The sequence below is a fragment of the Panthera onca genome, chromosome X (assembly GCF_046562875.1).
Source record: "Panthera onca isolate mPanOnc1 chromosome X, mPanOnc1 haplotype 2, whole genome shotgun sequence".
Classification (NCBI taxonomy): Eukaryota; Metazoa; Chordata; class Mammalia; order Carnivora; family Felidae; genus Panthera; species Panthera onca.
The window spans coordinates 87,552,494-87,579,529 of NC_138357.1; the positions used below are offsets into that span (position 1 = coordinate 87,552,494).

Genomic DNA, 27,036 nt, shown 5'->3' on the forward strand with positions numbered 1-27,036 from the left:
GACCTCCTATGTCCAGGATGGATATGAATAGATTTCACATTGTCCACATATATAATGGCCTTAGATAGCCCTCAGAGAATCTGAGCCCCCATGAAAAAAGAAGTACTTGTTTGCCTTTCAAAGTGTCTGATCTCTGATCATATTCTTACAGTTCATGACACATCCTCCTTGTTGTTCCATGCAAAGCCCCTCATTTTATTCATTCTTTTAATCCTGCACCCAACTGTTGTTCTCTTCCTCCCACAAGTAATCATTTTATTGGACTTAAAGTGTATATTTTTCAACTTCTCTTTCCTGATAAAAGTATTGAAAGGTATAGGTTTCTCTTATTAACTGATTTTGCTGTGTGCTACAATTTTTTTCAGTAGTGTTATATTATTTAGCTGTAAATATTTCTTTTTTAACATTTTATTTATTTATATTTTTAAGTAAGCTCTATGCCCAACGTGGGGCTTGAACTCTCAATGCCAAGATCAAGAGTTTCATGCTCTATTGACTGAGCCAGCCAGGTGCCCCTAGTTGTAATTTTTTTTTTTTTGAGAGAAAGAGTGTGGGCACGCGGGGGGTGGGGAGGGGCAGAGGGAGAGAGAGAATCTTAAGCAAGCTCCATGCCCAGTGCAGAGCCCGGCAAGGGCTCCATCTCACAACTATGAGATCATGACATGATGAGCTGAAATCCAGACTCAGATGCTTAACCGACTAAGCCACTCCGGAGCCCCTGTAAACATTTCTAAGGTTTCTTTATGATTTCTTCTTTCATCCAAGGGTTATTTAATAATGTTTGTTTCCAAAACTGGGGGCTTTTTTTTTCTTTTAGCTTTTTGATGTTTCTAATTTTATTGTATTATGGTCAGAGATAATGCTTAATATTGATACTTTTGAACTCATTGAACTTTTCTTTGTGCCCTATCGTGGTCTATTTTTGTAATTGTTAAGTATAAGCATAAAAGGAGTCTTCTCTGTTTGTTAAGTGGTGGGTTATACAGCAATGTGTTTTTATAGGGGCACCTGGGTGGCTCAGTCGGTTGAGTATCCGACTTCAGCTCAGGTCATGATCTCAAGCCCCATATCGGGCTCACAGCCTGCTTCAGATCCTCTGTCCCCTTCTCTCTGCCCCTTCCCTGCTTGGGCTCTCCCAAAAATAAATGAATATTTTAAAAAAAGAAAGAAAAGGAATGTGTTTTATATATATGTAATGATTATATATCGAGCTTAAAAATATATTGTTCAGCACTCCTTAGGAGTATATGTGTTTATGGTAGACGTATCTTGTCAATCAGTCTATGTCCTTCTCTTTTGTGATCTTAAATTGTATTGTTAGCTATTGGGATGGTTATCCCAGCTTTCTTTGGGTTATTAGTCTGCCGTATCCTTTCTTCATCCTTTCATTTTCAACATTTCTTAATCTTTGTGTATGTTGTTGGACCTTTTTTTTTTTTTAATCCAATGAGTGTCTGTGTTCTAAATATTTGTGTTATTGCTATTATATTAAAACTTCTGACATCCCATTTCATATTCTCCATTTACAGTATTTTTCTGTTCCTTTTTCCTATTATACTCATACCTAATATTTCCTTTGGGTCCTTTTTATATCACTTGTTCTGGTTTTATTTTTTCTTTTAAAAAATTTAAAAAAATTTTTAAATGTTTTTTTTTAATTTATTTTTGAGAGAGAGAGAGGGAGACAGAGAGACAGAGCGTGAGCAGAGGAGGGGCAGAGAGAGATGGAAACACAGAATCCAAAGCAGGTTCCAGGCTCTGAGCTGTCAGCACAGAGCTGGACATGGGGCTTGAACCCATGAACCCAGAGATCATGACCTGAGCCTAAGGTCGGATGCTTAACCAACTGAGCCCCCCAGGTGCCCCACTTGTTCTGGTTTTATATTCTAATATTATCTCTTATTTATTGTACTTAAAATTCTTCATGTCTGTCCCAGTACTTCTGCTTCAGATATTATATGTCATCCAGTGTGGTAGCCAGCCTCTAATATAGCCCCCAGTGATCCCTGCCTGATGGTATTCACATCCTGTGTAGTTCCCTCCGATGTTGTACCAGGGTTGGTCTGAGTGACCAAGAAAATACAGCAGAAGTGATGGTATGTCATTTCTGAGGTTAGGTTATAATAGCCACTACAGTTCTGTCTTGGTCGTGGTCTCTTGCCTGCTTGTTGGGCCCACGTGTTGTGAGGAGCTGCATGGAGAAGCTCAGGTGGTGAAAGACCGAAGCCCCCTGCCAACAGCCTCGTGAGTGGGCTACATTGGAAGTGGGTCATTCAGCCACGTCACGCATTCGGCTGACTGCAGTTTGGGCTGACAATTTGACTGAAGCCTCAGATGAGACCCTGAGTCAAAACCACCCAGCTGACTGGCTCCCAGATTCCTGACACTCAGAAAATGAGAAAATAAATGTTTGTTTTAAGCTGTGAAGTTTTGGGGGTAATTTGTTATATGTCAATGGCTAACAAATACATCCAGTTTATTTTTCTCTGGAGGCAGTTATGCTACCCTGGTGTCTAGTTGCTTTGGTGGTGAGCTCACGTTCTCCTTATGTAAGTGGCTGTTCTGGCATATACAGCATATTGAGGGAAGGCTGAAGGCCAGATTCAACCCTGCTCAGTCACCTGGAGTGAGTCAAGTGGTGTCCCATCTGCTAGCACACCACTTGACAATTCCTCTGAGAGGTTTCATCTTTAAACCCCAAGAGGAGCCCATCTCCCTAGGTGTCACCACCAGCCCTGGTGTCTGAAGGGGGGCGGGTGGAGGGGTGATTGCCTCTGGCTGCTCATTTCTTCCCCTCAACAGGGTTCTTGCTGCCCTGATGGTAGCTCCCCAGTCAACTGTAAGTGGTTTGGATGATGTCCGCAATGAGGGGCATATAAGAGCCTTCCCAACACAACATGGGGGAGAGGGAAGAGCCAGAATTTAAACCTATCCCATATTTGCTGCCTGCAGCCATCGCCACTCAAAACATAGTCCATTTAGAGACAGCCTTCCATTTTCCCATAGGTCTTCATAGCTGTGCTGTGGTTTCTGGAACTCATGTTTCCCTCTAGTTACTCCAGGGTTGCTTTCAGGCAAGGGAGTCAGTGGCTTGTGCTGTTTGCCACCTTGGCAGGGACGAGAAACCCCAAGTGTCCTCAGGGACTAATAGAGGTTTCTGCCCTTCAGGGTATCCGAGCTTCCTATTCACAGAAAGGACCCCTCTGACCCTCAGAGGTCCCAACCTGCTATACACAAAATTGACTTGTCTGACCCCTCAAATATCTGAGCTCATTACTCACAGAATGCACCCAAAGGGTATCAGCTGGTGACTGACAAAGGGGACATTTCAGGTCCTCAGAGGGCCAGATGCTCAATCTTGGATAGCCCTTGGATGGCATATGTCTGAGCACCTTATCTGCACTTGGGAGTACCCTAGACACAGAATGGTCTTGTCCTGTTTTTCCGGTGCCTGAGCCCTCATCAGAGTAATGGTCAGCTTCCCCTCCAAATACCGGGTCATGATGGGAATCTGTTAAGGGTGATCTCCAGCTTTATATGGCATTCTTGAGGGAGACAGATGGGAGGATGGCTGCCCCAATGCCTCTCATCTCAGCCTAGTGCAGCAACTTCTGGCCAGGACCTGGTGCAGCCAGGCCAGAACCTGAAGGAACCCAGTTGCCTAACCCATCATTTGCCATGTCCTTTGGGGAGGACAGCAACTGGCCTACAGAAGAATCCACCTTCTGAGAAAGTAAGTGGGGGAAAAGGGCCTTCTTTTGATCATTATCTTCTCAAATAAGTGGGTGACTTCTTTTAGGGCCTGAGTTTTATCAGTGCTTGATTTGTGTGCCAACAAAAGTGAGAGAGAGAAAGCTGAGGAGTGGTTTCTATTGCTAACTTGTTAAGACAGGCCCTCGTGAGCTGGAAACCCAATTTAGGGCTTAGAGCCCGAGGCATGGCAAGGCCACAGTCCCTCAGGCTGGTCCCAAAGCAAGTGACAAGAATAGCCTCAGCCCCCTGCCCAGGACTGCCAGCAGTAAGACTCACAGGGGAGTGTCTGGATCCTAGAGATGGTGACATGTGGAATGGCAGAAGTGGCTGGCCCAACATTTCTAAGTAGCCTATACCGTCCAGTCTGTGTGATGAGTCTTGCCCTTTTGGAGTCAGGAACTCTCTCTCTCATCCCTCATTTGGGGCCTGTCCTGAAAACATACATTCACAGCCATAATCCAGTCACTCCCAGGCAGACAGATGTACCACAAAACAGCCTCAGGCTATCTCCAGGCAGTCCTTGACCTGGGCTCTCCTTTGAGAACCAAGCCTCAGCACCCACTCTCCTGCCACTGGGGGAGTAGGAACCACCCTCCACCAAGTGAAGTTATTTCAGCTCCATCAGGTTAAGAGCCCCTGGGGACTCCATCTATAACAAAAACCAGGGAGAGGGCGGAGAAATACACAAGACCACAGCAACGTTCATGTGTGCAAAGTATAGTTGTTAAAAATGAAACAACATAAACTGAGAAAAGAGGCCGTGGCCTCCACAGGGCAGTGCCAAAGCATAGTCCCATACTCTCAGACCTGGGGAGAGAGGACCCTGTACTCCAACAGGTCAAGGGCTGACAGGCAGGGAGGTGGCGTCTTATGTGTAGGCCCTCATGGCAAAGAACAGAGACCAGGTGGGGCTGACGGTAGGCTGCAAGCAACCTGATCAAGATGGGGCTGTGGCCTCGGCCCCCTCCTCTGAGTCCCACACCTCCGACTGCAGGTAATCAGCGAAGAGAGACTTGGCCCGGCGAAGGACACGCCCCAGGTGGTGTTTTCGCACGAGGCGGTCAAAGTGCATGGCCAGCTCATTGTAATCTAGCCCGTTGCGCATGATGTGGTCGCGGTGCTCCAGCAGGATGGCGAGGCAGAGGAAGAGCATGAATGGGTTCCCCCGACCAAACTCCTGGGGTGGGGGCAGGCCCAGTGGGGGTGGGGGTGGCAGGGACTTCCCAGGTTCTTGTGGGGAGCCCAACTCTGGCATCAAGGGGGATCCTGCAGCCACATCACCAGCAGGAGAGGCCTCTTGGGTGGATGGTGGAGATGAGGAGGATGGGGAATCAGGGTGGGAAGAGGAGGAGAGCAGTGGGTCTGAGGAGTTCAATAAGGGCTCAGAGAGGGACTTGGAGCTGATAAGGGCAGCTGGGTGGGGCAGCTGGACCCGAGGGTCCCTCCTGGAGCCCGTGTGATCCCTGAGTTGCTGAAGGTCATCCAGACTGGCTTGTCTCAGGAGACGCCCCCCACCACCAGGCCCCTGGCTGGTCGTGACCAAGTGGTCAACAGCATCTTCAAAAGCACTGCTTCCTCCACCAGCAGGCCTCAGCATGTGCCTCTGTCGCATGGGCCTTCCCCTGTGGCCACTGAAGCCAGTGTCTGCCACTTGACTGGGGGGTCCAACGAGCTCTACTTCATGTTCAGGAGGATCGGGTGGCAGTGAACTCCAGGTGACCTCAAGCATGCGGAGGGCATCATCAAAGGCGAACTCACGCTTCAGTTCAAGCAACAACCAGCGGTAACAGAAGAACAGGTCATCAGCACCAGCTTCTTGTAGGTACTGATAAAAGTCAGGGTCAGCGTGTCGCAGCAGCAGCTTAAGGTGGGCGAACTTGGTGGCCATGGCTCGGCCGTCAGGATGGAAGTTCGCGGCCAGGCGCTTCATGATGCCACAAAAGCAGACGAAGGCATGGCCTTCATGGTCCATGACGGCGAGGATGGGCGAGGCAAGGTCGCTCATGCCCTGGCAGTAGGACACCTGTGGGTGGGTAACGGCATAGGTGGTGAGCAAGTCGTGCAGTGCCCGCAGGTGCGGGCCATCCTCAGGCCCTGCATAGTAGGGGTGGGCCCGGTCCGTACGCAGCACATCCTTGAGGACTGTGCTGCGGATGAATTCCAAGTCCTCAGGGCTTGCTCGCTGTGCCCACTCGCTCTTGAGCTGTTCATACTCGCGACTCTTGCGTTTCATGTAGTCCATCCGCTCGCGGCCTGTCAGCCCATCTGGGTACACATTCAACAGGTACCGCCACACCACCTGGCCAGGGACAAAAGGGATAAGGCTGAGGTTCTACAAATGAGCCACCACATCCCAGTGTATATCCGATACCATCCACCCTGTGGCCTTGGGGCCTTTGTCTTCCTTCAGAAAAGTCTGCCTTCCCACCTCTGCCTCTAGCCCTCCTGAAGGAGAGCTTGCTGCTCTGGAACATGTCCATGCCATCCCATGATGGCGTGGTCCGCTGCATGTGTCTCATGTGCTGTTCACGACTGCATGAGTGATGGATCTGATGAGTGACCGAGGCGGCTCACCTTTCGCAGGGAGGGTTCAACACCACCGTGATAGATCCGCAGGCGTAACTCCTCGGGGCGGGAGAGCTGGCCCTCGTGGTTCAGGTATGTGTGAAACTCAGCATCGCTCAGGGGTGGCTTGAAGGGCTTGACATCTTCCCCATATGACCAGCTCAGCACCTGTTGGACCTTAGACAAGGTGCGGCCCACCTGTGAAGGAAGGAGGGGGAAAGGCCACCTGTCAGCTGGGCAGGTGCCAAACAGCATGCTCAGAGTCTGGGGCGCCAGCTACAGCTGGCCACAGGGGTCCCTGAAACCACCTGAGAGAGGATAGACTGCGTGAAGGGCAGGGCAGCTGTCGTCAACGATGACCGTTTCTCAGCCAGCAGCACATCAGAACCAATGACATCCTTGGGGCTGATTATGTCCCAGTCTTCCAGCAGCGGGCCTAGGCACACAGAATGAGACAATATGAGAATGGGGGTCAGAGTCCCAGACCGCAGGGCTGGGTTCCTATCCTACTACAGCCAGGCTACCCACGGGGCAATGAATGACTCCCACCTTCTCTTCCCATGTCATCCAAATCAGGCGAAAATTAAACCATGAATAATTCTTTTGTGGTAACGGTCTCACAAAATGGCTGGGTAGACTCTAAGCAATATTTTAATGTATGAAGTCACAGTTATTGAGCACTTACTATGTGCCAGGCACTGTGACAAGGGCTTAAGTTTAATAGAAATAATAAGAACACTAGATAACATTACCAGTTCCATGGTGCTAAGTGCCAGGAAGTATTCTGAGCCCTTTGCAAATATTGACTCATTTAACATTCACATCCATATTCTCTAAGTTAGGCACCATTATTATCATGATTCTTTCTATGAGGGAACAGGCACAATCAATAGAAGATAGTTACCCAAGGCCTCACAGCTAGTGAGTGAAAGAACTGAAATTTGAAGCCCAGGCCCAAAGCTCAAGAGCCCAAACTCTTTTTTTTTTAAATGCTTATTTATTTATTTTGAGAGAGAGCATGTGAGCAAGGCGGGGGGGGGGGGGGGGGGAGAGAGGGAGAGGGAGAGAGAGAGAGAGAGAGAGACAGAGAGAGAGACAGAGAATCCCAAGCAGGCTCTGCTCTGCCAGTGGAGAGCCTGTCACGGGGCTCGAACCCACAAACATGAGATCATGACCTGAGCCAAAATCAAGAGTCAGACCCCTAACTAACTGAGCCACTCAGGTACCCCAAGAGCCCAACCTCTTTTTAAAAAATGTTTAGTTATTTTTGAGAGAGAGAGTGAGTGAGTGAGCATGGGAGGGGGAGAGAGAGAGAGATAGGAAGACACAGAATCTGAAGCAGGCTCCAGGCTCTGAGCTGTCAGCACAGAGCCGGATGCGGGGCTCAAACTCACAAACTGCGAGATCATGACCTGGGCCCAAGGCGGACGTTTAACCAACTGAGCCACCCGGGTGCCCCCAAACTCTTAATCTACTATTCACACTAGCCTTCACCCCACAATCGGTAGAGATTACCATGATCATTCTCATTTTGTAGATGATGACAAAAAAGGTTGGAATGGTAATTGGCCAAGACTTGACAGCCAGGAAATGGTACGGCTGGATCTGAATCTTGTTTACCGGACTCCAGAGCCCAGACAGATTTTAGAGAAAGTATTTGTGTCTTAGAGGAAATAGCGCTATACTGGCTCTCTCCAGTTTTGACCCTTGGAATATCAATAGAAATTTGTCTCTTTCCTCTCTTCTTTACTTCCCCTCACATCCTGTCTTCCTACCACAAATGTGATGTGGTGGCTGAAGTGGCAGTGGCCACATGAAAGGAAGTTTGAGAAACTTAAGAGATGTCAGCCCTGGAACCACAGAGCTGCTAAACTGACAACAGCTATGTCAAACTCTATAAACTCTACAATATAAAATCTTACAATACTTGATACAATATCAAACTCTACAATATGAAGCAAATCAACTTTGATTTGTTTAAGCCATTGTAATTTGCAGGCAAATGCTGTCCCTAAGCAGCATGTCCATGGAGTCCACTGTGCCTTCTGCCACACAGCTGAGGGAGGAGGAAACTCGAGGCCCTATTTGGATGTCACTGCCTCTCCCTGGATGTCTCATAGAGCACTGAAAACCTAAGGGATCCAAAAAGAGAACCCAAGATCCACTTGCGACACGACCTCCTCCTCTGCTCCTCATGTGAATAGACAGTGTCTCTATCTGTTCATCTGCTTGAGCCAGAAACCTGAGAGACATCCCTGCAGCCTCCCACTCTCAACTCCCAGGGCCAAACTGTCACTAAGTCCTGTGGCTTCTGCCCACAGAACATACTTAAATTCCACCTCTTCTCTCATCTTGGCTTTGTAGCCTGAACCACCACATCTCTCACCTGAAACTCCCTCTTTGTTCCTCTCCACTCTCTCCCAACAGCTGCCAGAGTGGTCTTTCCAAGGCATGAAAACACTTAACAGGTAAAATGATGAAGGTCAAACCAATGATCTGAAAGACCAAATATTAAAAAAAAAGAAAGAAAAAGAAAAACAAGGGGCACCTGGGTGGCTCAGTCAGTTAAGCATCCGACTCTTGGTTTCAGCTTAGGTCATGATCTCATGGTTCGTGGGTTCGAGCCCCAGCATTGGGCTATGCACTGGCAGCACAGAGCCTGCTTGGGATTCTCTCTCTGCCCCCCTCACTACCCCTTCCCTGTTCGTTCACTCTCTCTCTCAAAATAAATAAACATTTTTTTTAATGTAAGACAAAACAGAAGAACCCCTTCAAGGTGCAGAGCTCAAGCTTGACGATTTGAGTAAAAAAAGTAGAGATACCTGGAGGACTAAGATGCAAATAGTTCTGTTCCTCAACTCTGGAAGCAAGAAGACAGTGGCCTGTAGCACCCATGGAGCGCTGAGAAGAAACGCTTGAGATGCATGGGCCCCCCACCCAGGCAAGACAGCACATATCAATCATGGCCAAAGAAAGACATTTTTGGTCAGAGGAGTACATGTAACCTGTGCACCTTATTGGAGAATAAGAAGTTCTCTAAGCAAATGACTACTGAATAACTTCAGGGGATCAAAGTGGGGGAAGGCAAAAGGGAGAGTAAATAGTGACAGGCCACAAGTTTTTAATATGTATAGTGAAACGTGAAATGACAAAGATACCACTGATGAGGGAAACAAAGGCAATAGAAAATGTAGCTTCAATTAAATCTCCTTACAGCTTGCAGCCCACTGATAGATATTTGAAACATGCAGGGTGACCCTGTCCAAGGAACTCATGGATGCCTTACTTCCTTCATGTTTTTGTCTAATTAAAGACTAAAAGTAACCTTTTGTTAACAGCAGCCCCTCAAGGTCCTAGAAGCTTTACTTTCAAATTCCTTAGAGACTTACACTATCCCTAACTCCCATTAACTTAAAAGTGTATAGTCAGTCACTTCTCACAACCCCAGTGCAGCCCTTTCTGCCCATGGGTCCTGTCCCTGTGCTTTAGCAAAGTCCCCTTTTTGCACTAAAGACATCTCACGAATTTTTAGCCGTTTGCTCAAGAATCCCATCGCAATGATTGGGAGTTTGCAATATTAAGTGTTACATTAGGATTCCTGGGACACAAGTGACCTACTATAAAGAAAATATAATGATAGCCTAGAATTTAAAAAGAAATTACTGGGGCGCCTAGGTGGCTCAGTTGGTTGAGTGTCTGACTTCAGCTCAGGTCATGATCTCATTCATGGTTCATGGGTTCGAGTCCGTGTCGGGCTCTGTGCTGACACTCAGAGCCTGGAGCCTGCTTCAAATTTTGTCTCCATCTCTCTGCCCCTCCCCTGCTCGCACTCTGTCTCTTTCTCAAATATAAAATAAAACATAAAAAAAATTTATAAAAAGAAATTACTAACTAACCAAAACTCAGAGGTTAAAAGTTAGGGAAAAGAGGAAAAATAAGAATTAAAAGTGTCCCAAAGCTTCCATTTCAAGGGCCTGTGAGGGTGGGAGAGACTGGAGGGGAAAAGATTTCACTGTCAGTTGTGCAAAAAAAGCATAAATCCTGCTATGGGGTTTCTGTGAGAGACATACCTAAAACTAAATGATAGAGGAAGGCTGAAAGTTGAAGAAATCTAAAGGTATATGTGGTAAACACTAACAAACAGAAAGGAAGTGCAGCCATGTGAATGTCAGAAAAAGCACCGTTCAAGACCAAACATATTACAGGAAAAGAGAGAGATATCCTATATTGACCAAAAAAAGAAAGAAAGAACCCATTAATAGAATGAGCAAAGGATTTCTATGAGCACAAACTTATCCCGTGGTAAAGCCTGATCTGAACTGCCATGAGACTATATATAGTCTTTATGTAATCTACTAAGTGGGAATGCACACACATTTCCCTGAAGAAGCATCCAGGTGCTGTTATGGGGTGCTGTTCCAGGCCCTGCTTGTGGTATTACATAATATATGGTATGCGTACTACATTTTCTTATAAACTTGTCAAACTTCCCAAACCCTGAATTAATATATAAATTCTGTGCAATGCCAATCAGAAGCCTAACAGGGTTTTTCCTGGAATTGGATAAAATTATTTTAAGGATCATATGAAAGAATTCACATTTTTTAAGAATAGTTAAGAAAAAGAAGAGCCAAGAAAAAGCACAGTGGGAGGATGGCAATGCTTGCCTTATCAAAATTAACTACAAAACCAATGTGATAAAAATATGGTGTTAGCACAGCAATATAAAAATGGAGCCAATTAGTAGAATGTGATAGAAAGCCCAGAAATAAATCCAAGTACACATGAGAATTCAGTGTATGATAAAAGTGTCATTTCAAATCAGTGTAAAAAAGGTGTATCTTTAATAAATGATACTGGCATAATTAACTGTTTATCTGGCATTTTTTGAGAGCTAAGTGTACTTACCACAGTGTTCACAGAGTAGAGATTTACATGCAAAAAATGAAAATAATGAGCAGGGGCACCTGGGTGGCTCAGTTGGTTGCATGACTTCAGCTCAGATCATGATCTCACGGTTCATAGGTTCAAGCCCTGCGTTGGGCTCTGTGCTGACAGCTCAGAGCCTGGAGCCTGCTTCAGATTCTGTGTCTCCCTCTCTCTCTGCCCCTCCCCTGCTCGTGCTGTGTCTCTCTCTCTCTCTCAAAAATGAATAAACATTAAAAAAAAATGTTTAAAGAAAATAATAAGCATATAAGAATAAAATGTAGGAGAATATTTGTATAAGCTTGTGGATGGGGAAGATGTTCCAAAGTAAGAGGAGATACTCAGAAATCATACAGGTGTGTGTGTGTGCATATATATATCTCCACTGTTATTCAACATAGTGTTGGAAATCCTAGCCTCAGCAATCAGAAAACACAAAGAAATAAAAGGCATCCAAATCAGCAAGGAGGAAGTCAAACTTTCACTCTTCGCAGACAACGTGATACTCTATGTGGAAAACCCAAATGACTCCACCAAAAAACTGCTAGAGCTGATTCATGAATTCAGCAAAGTCGCAGGACATAAAATCAATGTACAGAAATTGGTTGCATTTCTATACACCAATAACGAAGCAGCAGAAAGAGAAATCAAGGAATTAGTCCCATTTACAACTGCACCAAAAACCATGAAATACCTAAGAAGAAACTTAAACAAAGAGGTGAAAAATTTATACACTGAGAACTATAGAAAGCTTATGAAAGAAAATAGAAAAACATTCCATGCTCATGGATTGGAAAAACAAATATTGTTAAAATGTCAATACTACTCAAAGCAATATACATACTCAATGCAAACCCTATCAAAATAACACCAGCATTCTTCACAGAGCTAGAATAAACAATCCTAAAATTTCTAAGGAATCAGAAAAGACCCCCAAAAAGCCAAAGCAATCCTGAAAAAGAAAACCAAAGCTGGAGGCATCACAATTCAAGACTCCAAATTTATTACCAAGCTGTAATCATCAAGACAGTATGGTACTGGCACAAAAACAGACACATAGATCACTGGAACCTAGAAATGGACCCACAAACGTATGGCCAACTAATCTTTGACAAAGCAGGAAAGAATATCCAGGAAAAAAGATAGTCTCTTGGGGGCACCTGCTGGCTCAGTTGGTTAAGCATCCCAGTTCGGCTCAGGTCACGATCTCACAGTTGGTGAGTTGGAGCCCCGCATCAGGTTCTGTGCTGACAGCTCAGAGCCTGGAACCTGCTTCGGATTCTGTGTCTCCCTTTCTCTCTGCTCCCTCTCAAAAATAAATAAAACATAAAAAAAAAGAAAAGAGAAAAAGACAGTCTCTTCAGCAAATGGTGTTAGGAAAACTGGACAGGAGCAACATGCAGAAGAATGAACCTGGACCACTTTCTTACACCATACACAAAAATAAACTCAAAATGGATGAAAGACCTAAATGTAAGACAGGAAGCCATCAAAATCCTATAGAAAACAGACAACAATCTCTTTGACCTTGGCCGCAGCAACTTCTTACTTGACATGTGTCCAGAGTCAAGGGAAACAGAAGCAAAAATGAACTATTGGGATCTCATCAAGATAAAAAGCTTCTGCACAGCAAAGGAAACAATCAGCAAAACTAAAAGGCAACCGATGGAATGGGAGAAGATATTTGCAAACGACATCAGATAAAGGGTTAGTATCCAAAATCTATAAAGAATTTATCAAACTCAACACCCAAAAAACAAATAATCCAGTGAAGAAATGGGCAAAAGACATGAATAGACACTTTTCCAAAGAAGACATCCAGATGGGGGCGCTTGGGTGGCTCAGCTGGTTAAGCGTCAGACTTTGGCTTAGGTCATGATCTCATGGTTCACGGATTGAAGCCCCTGTCAGGCTCTGTGCTGACAGCTCAGAGCCTGGAGCCTGCTTTGGATTCTGTGTCTCCCTCTCTCTCTGCCCCTCCCCTGCTGGTGCTATGTCTCTCTCAGTCTCTCAAAGACAAAAAAAACGTTAAAAAAAAAAAAAAAAAAAAAAGGATATCCAGATGGCTAACAGACACATGAAACAATGCTCAACATCACTCATCATCAGGGAAATACAAATCAAAACCACAACAAGATACCACCTCACACCTGTCAGAATGGCTAATATTAACAACTCAGTCAACAACAGATGTTGGCAAGGATGTGGAGAAAGGCTAACCCTTTTGCACTGCTGGTGGGGATGCAAACTGGTGCAACCACTCTGGAAAACAGTATGGAGGTTCCTCAAAAAATTAAAAATAGAACTACCCTATGACCCAGCAATGGCCCTACTAGGTATTTATCCAAAGGATATAGGAGTGCTGATTTGAAGGGGCACATGCACCCCAATGTTTATAGCAGCACTATTGACAAAGCCAAAGTATGGAAAGAGCCCAAATGTCCACTATATGTATACACACACACACACACAACACACCATGGAATATTACTCAGTGATCAAAACGAATGAAATCTTGCCATTTGCAACAATGTGGATGGAACTAGAGTGTATTATGCTAAGCAAAATCAGTCAGAGAAAGATATCATATGAATTCACTCATATGTGGAATTTAAGAAATAAAACAGATGAACATAAGGGAAGCAAAAATAAGATAGAAACAGAGAGGGACACAAACCTTAAGAGACTCTTAAATACAGAGAATAAACTGAGGGTTGCTGGAGGGGAGGTGAATGGGGGGATGGACTAAAATGGATGATGGGTATTCAGGAAGGCGCTTGTTGGGATGGTCACTGGGTGTTATATGTAAGTGATGAATCACCAAATTCTATTCCTGAAATCATTATTACACTGTATGTTAACTAACTTGTACTTAAATTAAAAATAAAAATAAATAAAAATAAAAGAAGTTCTTGTCTCTGGCTACCTTTTTCCATTTGTCTCTCTGCCCATCTCTGTCATTATCTTTCTCTCTGACTCCAGTTTTTTTTTCTCTCTCTCTCTGCCTCTCTTCTTTTCAAGGCTGCCAATCTTAACAAGCCCATAATTTCACAGAATCAAATGGTTAAGAACAAGGACTCTGGAGCTAGTTTAGCCACCACCTGGGTTCAAATCCTGCTCCTCCACTTACTGTCTGTGTGACATGTACAAGTCCTATCCCTTCTCTGAGCCTCATCTATAACATAGGGATAACCATCATGCCTACCCTGTAGGATTGTTTTGACAATCTAATGAATATTATGGGTGTAGAATGGTCCTAAGTGTTCGACACATGTTAGCTATTTGTGTTAGTATGACGTTAGTAATACCTTGGTCATCCCAAATGGGCATGTGAATTTTCTGAGGCTTCCACTCCACAACTTTTTATTAAAAAAATTTCAATCTACAATAAAGTTAGAAACATGAATACATTGAACACCTATATGCCCTTCATCTAGCTCCCCTGTTCACATTTTTGCCACATTTGCTTCATCTCGCTCTCTCCATATAGATACCTGTTTTTTTTTGGCTGAATTATTGACAGACATCATGACACTTTATCTCTTAATAGTTAATGGTGTTTTTACCAAGGACATTTTCCTTTGGCAGCCACGATACCATTACCATACCCAGGACATTTAATATTGATACAATATTAGCATCCAATATATGGTTTGTAATTAAGTTTTTGGGTCCCTGTCTTAATTTATCTGTGTGCTCCCAGGAACCAACACAGGCAAGAGTCAGGGAACAAATATAAGAAGAGATGAAGTGGCTGAGAGATCAAGGCAATGATGAATGAGTGAGCAAGTGTGCAAACAAATGAGTATGAGTCAGGATGAATGAATAAATACAACCATCATTATTATAATCAGTATTGTTATATTTATGTGTTATTATAACGGAAACATACAATACTATACCTCTATTGTTATACTGCATTATATAATTATAACCTATATCACTAGGTTATATGTTATAACAGTAAATATAATATAATTACGGTTGTTAGAGGTAATATTTTTTGAGCTTTCACTATGCAACCATGCAGTGTTCCATGATTTTCCCTGTTTAATCCTCACGATGGCCCTAAGATACCATTTTTTCTACTTTACAGATAAAGAAATTGAGGCCTAGTGGCCAAATCAGCATTTGGACCTAATATACCTTCTTTCCAAGCCCACTGTGAGGGACTGTACTGTAAGGGGTGGAGTCATCCTTTAGGGAAAGGGTGGGTCCCAGAGCAGTGCCCCCAGGGTGCCAGATACTCACTGTCCTCAGTGGGCCGAATGTCTACACGCAGCTGCAGGTAAGGTTTGGAGGCTGTGGCGAAGGCTGTGCTGAGGTCCCAGTCAGACAGGAGTGAGAGGTAAGTTTCTTGCCCGAGCCGATCCCGGCCTAGGTAGCTGATGCCAAAGTTCTTCTTCCTGGATAGAGGAAGTATGGCAGCTCTCAAGTGCCCCAGTGCCCCAGAGGCCTCAGGGACATTTTCCACAAGATGCCAGGGAAGACCGAGACAATGCTGAACAACTATCAAGTGTTGGGTACTGTGCCAAAGACTGTGGGCAGCTTGAGATCAGATTGATTATCTCTACTTTGTTACACAAACCCAGAAGCAGATACACACCTGCTTGAATCTAGAGGGCACACTGAAAAAGAATATTGGTCCCCTCTAGGGAGGGTAACAGGGTAGTTCAGGGAAAGAGGTGGGAAGAAAGCAGCCTTTCTACTGCATAAGAAATAAAGCAATCTGTATGTTTATTTTTCACAACAAAAAATGTTTATGCAAAAAAGTCAAACAACAACTAAGAATTTGTTCTTCACTTACACTTGTGCAACCATGCAATGAAGTATGTTGTGTGATAACTAAGGTAACCATGGACACAGCCTAAGTATTCAATACTTTCGTACTCTTTGAATTTGCTACCATGTGCATGTATTCCTCCAAAATAACAACCACAACAAAATAACCATCACATTACACCTGTCCCCAAGAGACACCACTTTTCATGTATCAGGTTGGCAAATTTTCCAATGTTTTCTAGTAACCAATGTTTTTGAGGAAAACAGGCATTTTATATGCTGCTGGTGAGACTGTAAATCAGTTAAAAAAAAACCTGTCTGGAGAGCATTTTGGAAACATCCATTGAATTTTTAAAAAGCATACACCCTTTAACCCAGAAATACTACTGCTAGGAATTTATCCTGAGTACATTTCCCCAAATATTCCCAGATAGGCAAAAGTGGCAGTTCACTGGGGGAGTGTTTGTAATAATAAAACAAACAAACAAAATCCCTACCAAACAACAACTTAAAAGCCAAACAACCACTGTTGAGGTGGGTGGCCTAATGGTTGGTCCCCCAGCATCCCATAACTCACCCGTTTAAGTCAAAGGCTCGGATGAGGATGTGCTGTAATACATCGAGCGAGGTGATCTGGGGGTCAACAGCGAAAGAGCGGAACTCGGGTGGCAAGAAGTTCTCACACTTCTGGGGAGAGAAGACACAGGGTAGGCCACCAGGGTCTACATCACCACAATGAAGTGGAGGGATAGGAGGCAAGGTCATACAAGTTGGGGGAGGGGCAGATGGAGGCAGATGTTCTGGGCCATGGTGAGGGCTTTGGTTTTTGACTTGGAGGGTCCTGTGCAGAGGAAGGATGTGATCTGACTTAGGATTTAACAGGATCCTCTGGATGCTCTTGGAGGAATAGACTGTTGGGGGCAAGGGAGAAAGCAGCAGTCTAGTGAGGAGGAGGCTACTGCAATAGTCCAGACACCCAATCCTTCTTTTTAAAAAAAATGTTTATTTATTTTTGAGAGAGAGGGGTGGGCAGAAAGAGACGGGTACAGAGGATCCGAAGCGGGCTCTGTGCTGACGGCAGACAGCCCAATGAGGGGCTCGAACTCAAGAACCACGAGATCATGACCTGAGCCGAAATTGGATGCTTAACCGACTGAGCCACCCAGACGCCCCCACCCAATCCTTCTTCTGTGTCCCCCCGATTGGTTGTCAGGATCACCATGTCCGGTCTGGCCTCCATTAAATCAATACTCCATGTTGCACCAATTTGGCACATCTATCGACAATACTCCCCTGCTTAAATCTCTTCAAAGGCAATCTGAGGGTCCCCAGAAGGCGGGTCTATAGGACCCTAGCCAGCCTCTCTTCAGTCAGCTTTTTTGAACTTTATGCTCTGGTACTACCAAATGGCTGGAAGTTACTTTGAATACATCCTGGCTCCAGGACTTTGCTTGTGCTGATCCCCCTCTCTGGAAAGTCCTTCCTGCTTTCTTCAACTGGCTCACTCACAGCTCAGGCATCAATTCTTCTGAATTCCCAAACCTCTACCTTAGAGCTTCCTGTATTACCCTGAGGTGATCTGTTTACTTCTTTCCAGAATCTACCTTCTTCTCATCAACACCAATGCCACCACCCTAGTCCCAGCCACTATCACCACTTGCTGGAACTATCACAACAGCTTTCTTAGAATACATGCCACAGGCCCTTCACAATATGCCCCTCTTTTAATTCTTTGCTTTACCCCCCTACCCACTCTTGACCTTGCCCTCTCGCTCCAGAAATATGGGAACCTAAGGGAACATGCCAAGCTCATCCCCACCTCCCAGCCTTTGCCCTTGCTGTTCTCTCTGCTTCCATTCTTCCTCCGGTATGCACATAGCTGACTCCTTTTTTATTTGGGTCTCTGCTCCTTCAATATCTCTGTAGGGACTTCCCGGTACAACCTTGGCTAAAGTAACACCCTAGTTCAGAGGCTTTTTCGTTATTTCCTCATGGCATTCACCAGTGTCCAAAGCATCTCATTTATTTAGCTGTTCGTCTTACCGACAAGCGTGTCAGCTCATCCAGGGTGGGGACACACAAGAAAAGTGTAGTCTTAACACACATGTTAACTGACCTCAGCACCTCCTTTTCAGACACCAGCAGCTCCCCCTCATTCCTCAGGGCCTCACTTCTTAACTATTAGGGCCCCTCCCCCAGCCCTAGAGCCCCTCCCCTCTACCCATAATCTCCACCCATCCATTTCTGAGGCCCCTACCCCTCCATTTTCTCAAGCCCTGCCCAGCACTCCCAGGTCCTGCCTCCCCCCGCCCCACCCCCGTCCCCACCACTGTCATTCCGCCCTCAAGCCTCGCCCCTCAGGTAACACCCCAGATCTCGGGTCCCGCCCTCCAACCTAGGGCAGTCAACGCCTTCCCCTCCTGTGGACACCCCAGTCGGGCTGGCCGACCAGCTGTCAGCCTCACCTTGACTCGGACCCGTACCACCTCTCGCTCCTCCTCTTCAGCCGCCGCCGCCTGGGCTCCCCCACCAGGTGGGGGCGCTCCAGAGCCGGCCAAGTCCGAGGATCCTAAGGCCGACGCCATCCCGCCGCCACCCGTCTCAGGGCGACGGTTGACCGTTGCCCCCTACTCTCGTGAACACTCTAGAGTGCAGGCGCCCGCGGCCCCACCTTGCGCCTGAGCGCAGGCGCAGAGGGCGCCGTGCGACCCTGCCCGCCCCCCCTACTGCCCCTCCCACCTGGCACAGGGTGGAGACGGCCTCTACGCATGCGCATAGGATGCTGTTGCCAGGTATCCCGCCCCTAAAGCCGAGTGTATTGCCTCACTTTAGCCAGTGCGCAGGCGCTTACTGAGGTCCCACCTCCCCTCGTCTGCGGTTTGGTTGTTTGGGCACTTTACTTCCGGATTCACCTACTTGTGTTACAGTAACCACCCATTCAGGCGAGAGGCATGGGCGGGGAAAGGAAGCTGCTGCGCTTGGCGTCAAGACCCCCGCGTCCCGCTCCTAGTCGCCTCCCCCTTCTGAATAGCAGATGATGTCATCTATTTCAAATGCCTGTGTCCCTCGCTTCAAAAGAGTATGCTGAACGGAAAAATAATCCTTTTTCCAGAATCTTTTAAGAATAGTTTACTTTGTGAAAATTCGTGAAGCGTGACTTTTACAGTTTCTGCCTGCATAATGTATTTCAATAAATAACTTACCAAAAAAAAAAAAAAGCGATTTTTATGCTCTCTGGAGGTCCTGGTTTTTTGTTTGCCTTCGTTTTACTTAATCCTCACAACACGTTGAGGTCAGTCCTGTTATTAAATAACATTGTATGTCCACTAAATATCAGCTGAATGAGCATATTTTAGATTCTTCGAATCACAATATGAAGGCATGCTTCTCACTTCATTGCACATCCATATGGTTTGACAAAATACAGACAAAATACATTTACAAATGTAATTTCTAACAAAGGAGTCCTGCAAGATGCCTGGACCTCAGTTATGGTTGCAGTGTTATATGAATGCTACTCTTTAACATTAATTTTTTAGGTAAGTCTGCAATTTTATTTTGGTATCTTTTTGTTTCCTTGGTATTAATATTAGATAATCAGTTTCCTAGAAGGTATAAAATAATGGGGAATTTTTGAGAGCCAGCTCAGAGCCTGGAGCCTGCTTCAGATTCTGTCTCCCTCTCTCTGCCCCTCCCCTGCTCGTTCTCTTTCTCTGTCTCTCAAAAATAATAAAAAAAAATTTAAAACTTTCAGTCTGCTTCTCATTAAAATTATCATAGGGTGGGATGAACAAAATATTAGCCTGGATTTTGGAGTTTAATCCTGAGGGCACTGATGCACAGATTTTAAATGGGGTATAATGTGGTCAGAGGTCTGTCTTGGTTGTGGAGGGGGCCTTGGATGGAAAGATACTGCTGGAAACAAGGAGATAAAAAAATTCCTTGTCAGGGGCGCCTGGGTGGCTCAGTCCGTTAAGCGGCCGACTTCGGCTCAGGTCATGATCCCACGGTCCGTGAGTTCGAGCCCCGCGTCGGGCTCTGTGCTGAGAGCTCAGAGCCTGGAGCCTGTTTCAGATTCTGTGTCTCCCTCTCTCTGACCCTCCCCCGTTCATGCTCTGTCTCTCTCTGTCTCAAAAATAAATAAACGTTAAAAAAAATTAAAAAAAATAATTCCTTGTCATAGTCCTGGGGAGAACTTTGTTTCATCTGTTTATTTATCCTTCCATTTAACAAATACAAAGTGTATTCCAGATAGTCTACATGTAGTAATTGATTTAATCTGCATAAAAACCTTATGAGGGAGGTACTATTATTAGAATTTTACAGATGAGAGCACTGAAGGTCAGGGAGAATCATGCTCAAGGTCAAAGGGATAGTAAGTAGCACAGAGGGTAAGTGCAATGGACAAAAGGTGGGCTGTGTCTGGCTTTAGAGTTGAGGCATTTGTCAAAAGCTACACCGTAGGCTTGAGTAGAACCAGGAACTGATCTGAAGTCCTGCTCTGCACAGGTCACCAGGAGCCAGTCTACGGATATCTGTAGTTTTTTCATCCTTTGTCATCTCCACATTCCTCAAGTACCTGTTTGTTTTATGACTCAAGGTCTATGAGGTTAATGAGAGAAATTGTGGGAGAAGTGATGGGGGCAGGTCTGTAGGGAGAGGGGTATCTGTGGGTTGAATGATGGGAATCTGTGGGTACGTCATAGGTGGTTTGTAGGATGACAGGATGTGGGGTGAGTGATGGAAGATCTGTGGGGTAATTGGGGGATCTGTGGGGTATGAGGTGATAAATTCTGCAAGGTGAGTTACAGGGCTTTGTAGGGTAAGTAATGACACCCTATAGGGTAAATGACAGGGAATTTGTGGGAAGAGTGAGAGGGTCTGTGGGGTCAGTCATGGGGTTGTAGGTTGCACGACTGGAGGTCTGTTGGGGCAAGTTATGTTAAGTGAGTGATGGGTCTTGTGTGAGTTTTGTGGGGTCTGTGTGGTGAGTGATGGAGATCTTTAGGGTAGAAATAGGTGAGTCTGTGGGGTGAATAATGGTGGGGTCTTTGGAGTGAGTAATGGGGATTGAGGTGAGTGAGGAAAGATCTGTGGAGTTATTGACGGGGTGTCTGTAGGGTACCTGATCAGGAGACAAGAGGTTGAATAAATTGAAGAACTTAGAGATTTGGAAAGTTCTCAGCCTGTCCATATTGCAAAGGATGAGAAAGTGTGTTCTGGAGAGAATACCAAGGGTGTGAGTGGATGATTACTTCTTCAAAGAGATAATGGGTGTCTCGGGGATCTAATTAGCCATCAAGGGACGCTGTGGGGTCAGTGATAGGGGGTTTGTGAGGTTATAAATTAGAGGTCTCTGTGATGATGATGGGGGTCTATGGCTGAGAGAACGGTTATCTGTGAAATGAATGAGTGATGGAAGGGTTTGTGGGGCCAGTCACAGGGCATCTCTGGGGTTAATAATTAAAGATCTCTCAGTGTTAGGGTCCATATCTTTTATTTCCTGATTCTAAAAACTGCCATCATCATGGACTGCCTAGGTTCCTCTGTACCTTTGTCCCAGTGCTTCCTGGCAGTAGCTCCACACACGTCCTTTCTTGCCTCTGCCTCTGGCCCTTCTGGTGCTTACCCATCAGCAGGCATTTGCCAGATCAATTCATTTTGTGCCTCCAACCTGTGGGAGTAAGGACTGGACTCTTTTGACTGGTGGAGGGTTCCTCATCAGCCAGTGTTTGAGCTTGGCTTATATTAGTTCTGCTTGCTCTTGCCTTTTGTGGCTTTGGCATCCAGCATGCTCTGGGCATGAGCGAGCTGCTTTACAGAATCAAGCACGAGGATTCCAGGTAGCACCAGCCACAGAGCGTTCATGAAGACAAAGTAAAACCAGAAGTAGAGTGGATGGCCCAGCTCCCCATGCTGGAATCCGTCCCGGTGCTCTGTCAGGAAATAGAGCACATCCCCGTAGATCTGACCTGTGGGGGGCAGAAGAGGAAAGGGAAACCAAAGTGAAGAGGAAAAGCTATTCTGAGGCATTTTATAAGTCATCATTCAAGGTCTCAGAGCTCAGGATTCCCAAATCTAGAGAGCTAAGAATTCTGAAATCATATGGCTGAAAAATTTGAGGAATTACAAAAGTGAGAATTCTAGAAATCAGAAGCTGAGCATTTCTGAACTCAGGAGAGTACATTATCACCAGAATTTAAGGAAGCTCAAAGTGCTTTCATTCAAGACAGATCAGGATTCCAGAACTAAAGAAATCTAGCCATGTAAGAACCCACGAGGACTGAATGTCAGATGAAGGGAGCTCAGAATCCTGATCCTGGAGGATCCAGGGGCTTCCCACCATGGTGGGCCACCTCATGTATCCTTCACAAGAGACTTTGTGATGAAGGAGGAGGAGAAATGAACCCTCCCTACTTGAGAATACAGACTGAGGGCGTCATGGATGTTCGAGAACCTCAGGAATATGTCAGTCAGTCTGACTCAGCCCTGGATGGGCACAGTTGAGAGACGCTCTCTGCAGGAATGCCTCTGTGTCTGGAGATCCCTCATCAACCCCTCCAGCACTCAGTGTGGGCCCTCTCCTCACCTACAGAGACCACGAGCTGTAAGACAAAGCGGAGGGGCTGCTGGCGGAGAAAGGCGATCACAACCCATAGGCTGAGTGGTCCCCATAGGCAAGCTGTGATGGTTTCCATGCATATCGTGAAGTTGTCACTCCTGTGGGAGAAAGGATTGGAGAACGCTGGCATCACTGTGCTCTACCCACAGGGCACCCCATTAGTGCTCCTTGACTCATCACCACCCCAAACCAATGCAGGTTTCCCTTGATGGAGGCAAACACTTACAGGATATATCGGCTGTCTCCCTTGGCATACTCTTTCCCTGAAGAAAATAAGAGGCATACATGAAGAATAAAGGCAAGAAAAGGAACTCAGACTTGTGAGAGATGAGTGCCCATGTAAGCTGGGCTTTATAATCTGTCTATGCCTCAGTTTCCTCATTTGTGAAATGGGGTAGCTGTCTGGATTCTAGAGTTAACATACATATAATGATAATTTATGCACACCTGACACAGAACAGTAAGTAATGCTGTGATTGTCTAGTATTCAATAAATGTGGAATGAAAGGAGTTAAGTGTAGGTGATGGAGTGAGTAAAGTAGCCAATGAGTGAGTAAGAGTGAGTGAGTGAGTGAGTGAGTGAGAGAGAGAGCACACAAGCAAGCGAGCATGCAAGCACAGAGGTGAACAGATTAGTGAATAAAAGAGTGGGAGGAGAATTAGTAAGAAAAAGACAGACCACCCAGTATAAAAATAGGCAAGAGACAATAATAGTTTCTTCACAAAAGCGGATTCCCAAATGGTCAATAAATATATGAAAGGTGCCCAAACTTTGATTAGTCATTAAGGAAAAGTAATGAGATATCACTCGCATCCACTAGGACTAAAATTGAAGAAACGCCTGACCATACCAAGTGTTGGCGAGGATGTGGAGGAACTAGAACTCCCATATACTGCTGGTGGGAAAATAAAATGGTGCAGCCATTTTTAAAAACAGTTTGGCAGTTTTTCATAAAGTTAAACAGACATCTACCATTCTTCTCCACCATATTTACAAGAGAAATGAAAACAGATCTCCACAGTCTTGTGTATGCTAGATCAAAGTGTTATGGAAGAATAGTAGTTTCATTCATGAGGCCAAAAAGGAGTATTATCTATAACAGCAAAAGACTTGGACAAGTCAAATAATTCTGTAACATCTATGCTTTGAAAGGTCTTCATGAACCAATGAGGAGTAACCCCATTAAAAAAAAGCAAAGTTCAGGGGCGCCTGGGTGGCTCAGTCGGGTAAGCATCTAACCTTGGCTCAGGTCATGATCTCATGGTCTGTGAGTTCAAGCCCTGTTTTGGGCTCTGTGCTGACAGCTCAGAGCCTGGAGCCTGCTTTGGTTTCTGTGTCTCCCTCTCTCTCTGCACCTCCCCCTTCTCTCTCTCTCTCTCTCTCTCTCTCAAAAATAAATATTTTTAAAAATGTTAAAAAAAGCAAAGGTCAGAGGTGTCTATAGTATATTACCATTTGTTTACACAAAAGGAAAAAAAAACGATGATGATGATGATAGTTATGGCATCTACTGTCTGCCAACACTGTTCTAAGCAACTTACATATATTTGGATATTACTGTTATCCCTCTTTTGCAAATGGTAAACTGAGGCTTATGTGTGTAATTTTTGTGTAAATAAACCCTGGAAAAAACATATGCAATTATAAATATTAGTTAATAATTGGGGACACTTGGTGGACAGAAGGTAGATTTTCATTGCATACCTCTTTAAATGTTTTTTTGACCCATATGAGTATATCCCCAACAAAAAAGGTAAACAAATTTTTAAAATAATGTTAGACTTGGGGCGCCTGGGTGGCTCGGTCGGTTAAGCGTCTGACTTCGGCTCAGGTCATGATCTCACAGTCCGTGAGTTCGAGCCCCGCATCGGGCTCTGTGCTGACAGCTCAGAGCCTGGAGCCTGTTTCAGATTCTGTGTCTCCCTCTCTCTCTGCTCCTCCCCTGTTCATGCTCTGTCTCTCTCTGTCTCAAAAATAAATAAACGTTAAAAAAAAAAATTTAATAAAAAAAAAAAATAAAATAATGTTAGACTTGGTGGTTGGATAAATATCTAAGCCAATCCCTGCGCAGAAAATTCCCTCCCACAGCACATCAAAGAACTCAGGACTCACAGAGTTGGGACAAGAAAGCTTGGTCTTCAAGAAGATCTTCGTGGTAGAGGCTGAACCAGCCCTCAATCACCAGGTGAATGAACCCACATACTGCAAACCAGCACAGGGACAGTCGCCGCCAAGTCCCCAGGGGGACAACTGCAGCACGACCTGACAACAGCCACGTGGTCACAACCAAGACTCCAGAGACAGAGAAGAGGCCAGCCAGGAGATGCCAAGTGGGGCAGTCATTGGGCACAAAGTTGTCCAGCCTCAGGTGCCGAGGCCAGTATGGGTGCAAAGGGCTGGCATTGGTGGTCATGTCTTTGTAGGTTGATGTCTGTAAGCAGAAAGGAGAAAAAAGGACAAAAACTTGAATAGAAAGCACAGCATGAGACCATAAAATCAAATTCAAATAGTTTATTATCACCAGAAATGTAAATGGATTAAAATTATCAGTTAATATACTGTAAGACTGGATTAAAAATAATCTATATGCCCTCCTGGAGCCATAAAATGTGGGAGGTACAGTAACCAGGTCAGATCCTGGACCTCGGGGGTCACAGTCAGCTAGAGAAGATATAGAAACCAGGCCTAGCCCCTGCCCTCATTGGTCACAGTCTGGTGGGCAGACACAAGAACCATATTAGGTCCCAGCTCTCATTGGTTATGCTCTGATAAGGGAGATACAGGGGCCAGGCGTGGTCCTCGCCCTCAGGAGTCACAGTGGGCTGGGGAGACCCAGCGATCAGGTTGAGTCCCATTGCAGGGGTCAGGGTCTAGCATCTTTCAACAGAAAACTATTCCCTCCCCGTAGTCCTGGAAACTGCAGGACAGAAGAGAGAAAACTAATCAGCACTACAATCCTCAGGTTCAGTGTATGGAAAGGCAGACCCTTCCTGAAATCGCGCATAAGGGTACCAACCTGCAAGAAAGAGGAAAGCGGAAGGCGGGGGTCTTGGGCGCGGTGCTAAACATCAAAAAAAGATCAAATACAGAGACCACCAATTAGAACTTGAAGCCTGTAGGCCAGCTGCCCAATGAGAAAGCAGATCTTCTGTTGTCCCAACAACCGCGCTGTAGCAGAGGGTCGCGCGCAGGCGCGTTTGGTGGGCGGTGGGAGTGTGTGTAAAGGGGAAGGTCTCTCGCAGGCGCTGAGGGCCAGCTGTTTAGCAGTTGGGAGCTAGGGGATGGAGTGGCCGACTGGGGGGGGAGGACACTCACCCAGCGGCGCGGTCGCAGTCGCAGCGGTCTTCTTCACGCTCCAGGCTGGCTCGCTGGCGGAGTAAAGTCCCTGGTTCAGACTCATCCTCTCACAGGTCCTCGCCTTACGGAGCTAACCAATGGAGGGGCTGGGAAGGCGACCAGGGCCGCTCCTAACCAATAGGAGCTCTCTGTGTGCCGCCGGCCCTGCCTCCATGCGTGGTGCCATTTTCGCTGTTGGTTGAGACCGTGTCAGGAGTTGGGTGAAAAGGTGGGAGTTGCCAAGGTTGGTGGGCGTTTTCCGGCTGAAGCCTGTCTGCAGTGAGTCTTGGCTCCCATTTCCCTATCCCATTATCAATCATATCAGAAACCTGGTGTTTATCTTCCTCATCTGCTGTTGAGTCAGCATTGCTTTGTGTTCTCTTACCTTTGCCCTCGTTTTTTAGGCAGAGCAACCGGTTCCCGGAGCAATCGTCAATCCTCACGCCCGAACCGGCAAGGACGCTTAATACGACAGGCAGATCACATTTGTACACTGAGCCTCTGCCCTCTACCTCAGCGCTCAGAACTCCTCAGCGGTCATTCTTACCTCTCCCGACTTCAAGTCAGAAGAAGCAGTGAAAGCCCAAGCTCCTCAGCCTTGCTGACCAATTGCAATGGAGACCCTCAATCTCCCTGTGCCAACTCTGAAGAGCCAATCCGAATTTCCTAACTCTAAGCCAGCAGGCACCCCAGACCGCGCAATCAGTCAGAACCCAGACCTTCCTTTCCAATTGGAACCCACAAGCTTCGGTCCTAAGGACCAATAAGCAGGAACTCTTCATCTTTCTTGCTTTCCCCCTCTCTGTCCTTGTCAGAGCAACCAATCAGAATAGGGATCCCTCAGTTTTCCAGCCAGTTAAGTATCAGGACTCGCCCACATCCAACTATCTAATCTGTCCTGGCCCCACTCAAATCAAGCTATGCGGTCCTCAGGCTCATCATCCAATCGTGAACAATAATAAATTAACCACGAACCAGTCACAATGTACTCCCTCTTCATGATTTCCAGCTTCCAAACCTTTATCCATGCTGTGCCCATTCCTCACTCACC

At 45.8% G+C, this 27,036-nt stretch overlaps 2 protein-coding genes across 5 annotated transcripts; both read right to left on the reverse strand.

The window, feature by feature from the left end:
• Positions 1-4,454: 4,454 nt before the first annotated feature.
• Positions 4,455-18,732, reverse strand: TBC1D25 (TBC1 domain family member 25). Of its 3 annotated transcripts, none has more exons than XM_081793091.1 (6): positions 18,492-18,732; positions 16,604-16,713; positions 15,496-15,650; positions 6,627-6,754; positions 6,328-6,516; positions 4,455-6,052 (listed from the first exon to the last, which is right to left on the reverse strand). In XM_081793091.1, the coding sequence occupies exons 1-6, from the start codon at positions 18,609-18,611 to the stop codon at positions 4,691-4,693; spliced, it is 2,064 nt and encodes a 687-aa protein (XP_081649217.1). In that variant the 5' UTR covers positions 18,612-18,732; the 3' UTR covers positions 4,455-4,690. The 3 variants fall into 3 exon arrangements, with proteins under 3 accessions (XP_081649217.1, XP_081649218.1, XP_081649219.1); XM_081793092.1 differs by lacking the exon at positions 18,492-18,732 and adding an exon at positions 18,070-18,191; XM_081793093.1 differs by lacking the exons at positions 16,604-16,713; positions 18,492-18,732 and adding an exon at positions 8,705-8,814 and having other exon boundaries at positions 15,496-15,610.
• Positions 18,733-21,506: 2,774 nt separating this feature from the next.
• EBP (EBP cholestenol delta-isomerase) lies at positions 21,507-26,078 on the reverse strand. 2 transcript variants are annotated; one of them, XM_081793098.1, is made up of 5 exons: positions 25,965-26,078; positions 24,762-25,080; positions 22,875-22,911; positions 22,616-22,746; positions 21,507-21,998 (listed from the first exon to the last, which is right to left on the reverse strand). In XM_081793098.1, exons 2-5 carry the CDS (start codon positions 25,060-25,062, stop codon positions 21,775-21,777), a joined length of 693 nt encoding a protein of 230 aa, XP_081649224.1. In that variant the 5' UTR covers positions 25,063-25,080; positions 25,965-26,078; the 3' UTR covers positions 21,507-21,774. The 2 variants fall into 2 exon arrangements, with proteins under 2 accessions (XP_081649224.1, XP_081649225.1); XM_081793099.1 differs by lacking the exon at positions 25,965-26,078 and adding an exon at positions 25,666-25,785.
• Between the last annotated feature and the right edge of the window lie 958 nt (positions 26,079-27,036).